General features: G+C 31.0%; 1 protein-coding gene across 1 annotated transcript; it reads left to right on the top strand.

Moving 5' to 3' along the window:
* The first annotated feature begins 1,609 nt into the window (after nt 1-1,609).
* LOC124353372 lies at nt 1,610-5,357 on the top strand. The gene is made up of 3 exons (XM_046803214.1): nt 1,610-1,905; nt 2,355-2,447; nt 3,926-5,357. The coding sequence occupies exons 1-3, from the start codon at nt 1,701-1,703 to the stop codon at nt 4,513-4,515; spliced, it is 888 nt and encodes a 295-aa protein (XP_046659170.1). The 5' UTR covers nt 1,610-1,700; the 3' UTR covers nt 4,516-5,357.
* The last annotated feature ends 2,680 nt before the right edge of the window (nt 5,358-8,037 follow it).

Below are 8,037 nucleotides of genomic sequence, written 5' to 3' on the forward strand. Positions count from 1 at the left end.
CCCAGTTTTAAAGAAAAAAATTTTAAACCTTTTAAATAATAATCCAGTTTTTCATTAAATCTACAGAGAAATTTCCTTTAAGAAAGGAATTGATTATCAGTTGTGATAATTTTGCTAGAGATCAAAATGGTAGGGTAGCAAAGGTTAAAAATAGCAAGTGATAAAAATTTCTTCACGGGTTACATTGTTTGCTTGGTTTATTTAAAAGGGGGCATAAAATCTCCATTTAGAAAACATTTTTGTTGGTTGGTGCTACTATTACAAGATGTAAATCTGATTCTGAGAGTTGGTTTGATGAGCAAAAACCCTAACATTTCAAACCCCACCAAAAACGGCACAGCTGGCAATCAAACCCTTTCTTAGTGTAAATTTCTCTATTGATTTCATGAAAACTAAAATTGCTTCCTTACACAATACAATTAGCTTTCATCTTCTGGACTGTACAGATCCACAATTTCTTTTTTTAAGATGCTACATTGTCTTTTTCCCTATCCAACCTCTACATAATACTAAAGATAGAGTAGATTTAATTAGAGCATAAAATGTTAACTAATACAAATTTGTTTTATTTTTTTCAGAATGTCTCTGATGAGTTCCACCAGTGATAATTCTATCTATCTTTAGTTCTAGTCCTTAAGCAAAGTACTAGTCTTGCTTCAGGAGGTAAGCAAAAGATTTAGATTATTGCATCATATCTGTAAAAAACAAATTAATTTTAAATTTTATAGATTTTTGGGTTGCTTGAGTATATCTGTTACTTTAACATTATCGTATACTTTACGTAAATAATTTTTTTACATAAATAGTATTTAGCATAATTGATTTTCAGAATAATATCATGAAAAAAAATCAAGTTCATACTTTTCGTTAATCATTTACCAATGAACTTTCAGTTATATCTCATTTCAAAATTGACGTGGATCTATCCGTTAATAATAATTCTGAAGCAATACTTAGAAGGCACAAAGCAAACCATGTTGGGTGTCTTTATTACATGGTCCAATTTGTTGTTAAATAATAAAAATTTGGATGGTGATGACTGGTCAAATTTACCTGTGCCACTTGATGATCTAGGCGTAAAGCAATAGAGTGGTGAAAATGTTCAAGTTTAACTTACTGTAACATGTGTTGAAGCTAATTAACCACTAATAAATTTACTAAAATAATTTAACCACACATTGATTGGATCACTTAAGCATTATCAACTAACTAACAAAAAAGTTTGTTATTGTGAGATATATTACTCTTTTCCACATTTAGTCACGTAGGAACTTTTGCTGCGATTTCAGATTATAAAATTATTAATTTAGACCTGCTACAGCATAGGCTTGATCTTATGTAAACCTTCAACTACCTTTTAAGTCTTATTCTTGAACAGAATAAGGAGGAGAGTCAAATACAGTACAATAGAGTAGATGGTACTGATAAAAAGTGCTACTATCAGAAGATTTGAACCTGCGCAGAAACAGTATGTTTATTTAACCAACATTCATTAAATAATATAATTTCTGTTTATGAACTTCAAAATTAATCTCTGTGCACTACAGTCAACAGATTGTACTATTTTTTATTTACTGGTTTACCTACTCTACTTTAAAAACTGCTTGATAACATTCTTCTCATTTATAAAGGATAGCACAGTATCGTCTATTCACTAATACAAGTGTTTGTTACATAAGAATATTAAAATATAATATTCTATGCCACTTGTAGGGATGGACATGATTAAGATCTACTATGATGATGACAATAAGCCGGTGCCAATGCTGACAAACATCTCTGATGTTGTACCGACTCTGAAGGCACCAAATGTGAGGTTCGGACCTCTGCCGTGCAATTGTGCAGACCTGACTTGTGGATGTTGTGTCAACATGAACATCCAGCTTTTCAACTTCCAAAGGCGTGGTAAATCTAGTCTTCAGTCGTATTAAGGTTATTTTATGGAAACTAGCGATGTTTAAAAATTAAAGAGAAACTGAACTAAATATACAGAATAGAATTTTTCATACTTTCTTACATAATTCATACCGAAATTTATGACTTAACAGTTAACTAGCTTTTTTATACCAGCAAGTAAGAAGGCCTTATGTTGGTGTTTGAGCCAAGTAAAACATTCTTCTTCAATAGGACAAATAAGTCTGATAGTGTCTAATCAGGGCTTTAGTAGCTCTCAAATTCACCAACAGCATTGCTATCTTGCTAATGATTTACTTAATCATGTTATTATTGATACTGGCTGGTTTATTTTAACATTGTGTTTAAAAATACTTGCACACAGTATTATTGATTTTTTAGATTTTTACAGCTCTATCTTTGATACAAAAATTTAACTTCACTCATTGTCTATGTTTCAGCATGCACGAATTTCACTTATGATCCTTACGAGTTCTCAATCGGCATGAACTTACTGTGGAATGATGAGTCTATATATAAGACAAGTGTATCAGGTAATCTTATTACTTCACTAATGTATAATCTGGTTGTAATTTCAATTTACAATTCACTACACTGACCTTAATTATTTACAACCACCTCACACACTAATTTAACAGGTTAAAAATTAACTCAGGATCAGAAAATTAAGAGAAACAGATTGGGAACCGATGACATTCACCTAAATAGAGAACTATTAAAATTACACATAATGAGGTCTTAGTAAACATTTATATTTCAAGAGTCTACCTTTAATGTGCTATGTTTTGAGGAATATGTGGTAATTTAATTTCAATGTTTACTTCCCGTACCTGTATATGAGTGGCAGTCCTATCTGCAATACCTCAGCCATAATAAGTGATGGGTGACATATTTTTTGAAGGGACCAATTCGTTTTAACTCTGAGAAGTATATCTCAACTCAAGTTAGGAGAAACCCCTCTATAGTGAGCAAGAGGATCTCTTGGGCATGATCAGACAAGGAGGTTTTCTCTCCAGATAGCATAATCTACATATGCTAGAGCTACGTCAACATGTTTTGACAGAGTGATCAGTACCAATGTACTTGTGTAAGTCCAAAAGTGTCAAATTTCTTAGTCAGTAGAAAAATCCTCCGAAGTCGTAATTTATCCGACATTTTTTAGGCACAGCTGTTACTTCCTCAAGTTGATGGTCGAGGTACAGTGGTACAGCATACTCAGTGGAAGATTAAAAGCCTTGCTCTCTCTTTGAATACCATCCCAGCCAGTTTTTGACTAAACTCTACTACTAAAATACTAGTGTCTTACTTACCCATTCATATGCTATAACAGTCATATCATTTCCATCTTCTGTTAAACAAAATTTAATATCCAAACAAAAATAATTTAATTGTATTTAAACATTTGTTTCAAAATCCAATTATCTTGTTTGAAAGTAACTTTCATTCAGTAAGAAATTCCATTAAGCAAATCAAAATATTTTAAACTAGAACATGTAAGTAAGCAATTGCTAGCAGTGAATTTTGAAAAAGTGACAGTCCTTGCCGCCAGTTCCAAGTTTGTGGAGTACCTGCTTAGCCTAAACATAGGCCATGAACACGTGTATTCAGTATTATACACTTGTACTAACTTACAGGACTGTCACTGGTTAACAGACCACAACTGCAACAAATAGTTTGTGATTTTAATTTATTACCTTATAGGTATTCTCTTATAAGTGAGATGTTCTATCTCCAAATATAATAATTAGTGTGTCTGCAACAAATGTATTAATATAAATACAAACGTTTCCTCACAGTTACCAAAATTTGAATTGGCACACTTCTCAACTACTATGCATACATCTAGAAAAAAACAATTTAAGGAGGTTTTACTTTAATTTTTAAACTAATTTTGATTAACAGGTACAAAATGAAGGAATTTTCATACAAATAAAAATCTAATTATTGAACCAAGCACATAAAATATTCTCTTACTTAAAAGTGAAAGTGCAATAATTTTAATTTGTTCTAGGCAAAAATCCACCCCCGATCTGCATCCAGGCTCCTATTCCGTATTTACCCACCATGGATCAGTGCGTTAGAATCTTCAACATCTTCACACCGGGACGAAACATCCATATGTGTATGAACTTGGAAACCCGGTTTGAGCGAGTTCCGGTGCTGGTGCTACAGTTCGACTGTATGAGAATGGGGGCAGACGGGGTTGCCCTGTTGAAACCAGAGGCAGAGGGAGGACTGACACCTCCAATGGAGGAGGAGGAAGAGGAGGAGGAGACAGAGGAAACGGAGGAGAAACCGCCACAGACCACTCAAGAAGCAGCCAACATTTTCGATCCTGTTGATCCGGATAAAAAGAAACTAAATAGAACTATTGGACAAATGCAAGGAAATGGCCATGTAATAATAACTATTACTGAAGATGAAAACCTCAATTCAAATAAAACTTCTGAAACTGGTAATGCTGAAAATAAAAACAGTACTGGAACATTTGAGGAAATTACAACTTCAAATAAAACTCTACCCTTAAACATGACTAGAACATATGACAATAAAGAAAATGTTAAAAAGAAAGTTGAGAAAAGGCAAAAGAATTATACATGAATCACAAGACCTGCCTATTTGAATATGGCATAGGATACTATATTTATGATACACCATTGTAATACACAAAAAGTATGTATATAATCTGTAGATACTTTTGACATTTCTGAGACAAGAAAACAGTATGTATGAAAAGTGTGTTACTTTAATTAAATTATATTAGTACAGCTAGATTTAGATGATAGGGTAGGTAAGTCATAATGTTACAATATTGAGCTTCTATATTGCAACAAAGTTCAAAATAAAATGTTGTAAATAGTTTATCAACTAATAAGGGTGACAACTATTGATTGTTATTTTAAAGTATTTTTAATTTAATTGTAAAGGCAATGCATTTTTTAATGAACACAGTACAGCGTGCTTTGGCGTGGAAGAATTTCATTAAAAATATGTATTACAATTTATATTTTACTTAACAATTTAAGACTTTAAATTATTTCTTGTATGTCTAATTCTCAGATAAGAGTATAATTTAATACCTTGAATAATGAATTATAAAACATTAACATTTACAGCCCAGGCGTCTATGCTACTCTACAGTAAGTGGTAATACAGTGGAACCTCAAGGGAAAATAAAAACCTTCGATATATCAAGATTTCCGATATAATGAAGTTCAATACACCAAGGCTGTTTGGGACAGAGGTCCTCAAGGGATACAACAATAATGTAGGCTTGATTAAGAATATTATGGGAAATGTAATTAAGGGTGAAAATTTAGTAAAAGGTCACACTTATTCTATACACAAAAAAAAAAACAGACAAGAAATAATAGCAACTATATTGGTCTTTATGAGAATTCATAATATAATTTTTAATTTTCATTTTTCATGTCTCGTAATCAAGCCAATCCTAGTTATTTATTTGATTTATTTGTAGATTATAAGATATAAAGTAATAAATTTGACAACTTCTACAACAGATTATTCTTATCTTAATTTTTAATATAGTTTATATATTTGTAAGGAGGTATATATTTACTTTGCAAATAAAATATTTCCTACAATAAAAAAGTAAAAGGACAATTTTTAAGATATAAATAAATTTTAAGTATTCATTTTGTTTTTTAAATTTTTATTTGTATATTGTTTTTTTATAAAATTATAACAAGGTAGATGACTAATGATGTAAACAATATACTATACTGATGTACAATATGTAAGGTTGTAATGAGTACAGCTTATTATGTATAGTTTTTATCAAATATACCGAAACTCCACTTAGGCCTAAATTTTTAGTATATAAAAGTAAACCGTTTTTAGTGTGTCAAAGATTTATGTGTAAATTTGTTCATGAAATAAATAATTTATTTATTATTTATTCTCACTTTCAAGTGTTATCCTAATAAATCTTTTCCACTGAAATAGCAAAGAAGCCTCAATATGCAGAGAAGACTAACAAGCTCTGATGACTAGATAGTCTAGTACTCACCACATCAGAGCACTGAGATTATATTCAGACATAGTTTCTTTATTGGACACTAGTGTTGGTCATTGACACGTGCTGCTGTCTCTAGATTAAATCTTAGAACCATTTGAATACATTTTCATTGCTTGATAAACCTTAAAAACTAAAATTATTCTTCAATTTGGTTACTTAGTTACCTGTCAGCCCAAACAGTTGTTTCATGTTGATGTTTGATTACTACAGAGTTGTTTTTATAGAGAGCCGTTTTCATTGCTTACCTGACCTAATATTAGGAAGATTTTGTATACAAAATCAGTCTATTGCAAATGTCATCATGGTAGAATTTACCAAAAATGTCTGCATAACTTCACCCGGTGGGTGAGGGGGGTGTGCGTGCATGTCTACATATATATACTTGGAGTCCCACCCTCCCCCTTTTATTAACTTTCTTATGAATAGAGATGAAGTGATTTACATTGGGAAGTGTTTATATGACCAAAGGAGCAGTTTTAATGCATGAAAATGTTTTAGCCCTACCCCCCTCTCTGCACCCCAACCCTAAAATAGGTTATTTTGGGGTTAAGTCAAAAATTTTAAATAGGACAGGATAGGATCAAGTGACTTTGACACAGTAACTGGACCGAATGTGTCTCACATTATAACTGATAACCAATAAGAGATAACATAGCAAAATCAGCTATTGATATTCCCAGGACTTCCTGATTGGCTTTGGTCAGACAATACAAAACCAACTATTAACAATTTTGAACGATTTTATTACCATTCCAAAGGTACTTGTTTCAACGAAATTCGTCATGCATAAGCAAGCACGACCATGTAGCCTTGCACAAGCCAAGAGCAGCAGACATTTTGTCTTTTGATAGTCATCAGCTGTTTTACATCAGTTATAAAAAATGAACAAGATACCAACAAAAAAAAAAAAACAAAAACAAAAATTTGAAATTCCAAAACAACAAATTAATTAATTAATTAGTTGATTATTTATTTTTTTTATTTTAATTTTGAAATTTTTTATAACAATTCCAAAGATACTTTTCTAACGAAATCTATCAACGAATAAGAGAGCATGACCACTTCAAAGATACACTTGAATAGGTGGTAAAATTATTTTTATTGGGAATTAGAAAGCTTATACAAGCTTATACACAGTATAAACTAGTCACTTTTTTTGTTAGTCTGTTTGTGCATCAATATTTTCTAAACTACTCGGTAGATTCTGATTCGGATTTCACTGTCCGGTTCGTTAAGAACTAGGGCAGGTTTCTAGGTATAATACATCAATATTTAAATTATAGAAAGTAGAAAAAAGTTTGTGTGTGTAATACGAAAATTTATATTTTTGAGTGTTTCATTTTTGATTAAGCCTTACAACTAAAAAAAAATGTACTACGGGATTGTACATTTCAAATAAACCTACAAATAATTCCGTTGTGGCATATATCTCTCTCCACAGAATAAACCACAATAACAAATTTTCTCTTTTAAAAATTTACATTTTTAATAGCATTTCCAAAGCTATTTAGATTAATAAAGTATCCATATCAATACTTAATGTATACGTATATGAGGGCAAATTACTCTTTAAGCAAATTTTGATCAATTTTGGAAAATAGGTATTATGTTTAAAAGCATTCGTGTTTGGGTTTGTGTGAATTATGACCAAAGAACAACACCTGTGTTCTGATTGGTTGAGTGGGCATCATACTACACTTCATTGTGAAGTATAATGAAGAAATCCCAGATTAACTAATCTGTAACTAAAGTTAACTTAGTATACTTTTGGATCCTCAAATTTAGCAGTTATTGTTATTTTATTTTTGTAACATAGTGAAGAAAGAAAAACATTTTATTTTTAACAATTTAACTATTGACTAGGGTTGTTTTTCAGCAGGTATAATAATTTATGTGGTAATTAAAAATTACACAATTTTGATAGCAAGGCAACATAACCCATATTATGTAATTATAGCTAGCCTATATGTACAGTATTACTTTTTCATTCGAAAAAATTTGAATGTAAATAGGTGTTTTGGTTTGATTGAAAGATTTTTTTCCTGCCAAATAAAAAAGTTAAAAATTAGGTCTTTTTAACCCTT

Source organism: Homalodisca vitripennis, chromosome 2 (genome assembly GCF_021130785.1).
Source record: "Homalodisca vitripennis isolate AUS2020 chromosome 2, UT_GWSS_2.1, whole genome shotgun sequence".
In the NCBI taxonomy this organism is placed as follows: Eukaryota; Metazoa; Arthropoda; class Insecta; order Hemiptera; family Cicadellidae; genus Homalodisca; species Homalodisca vitripennis.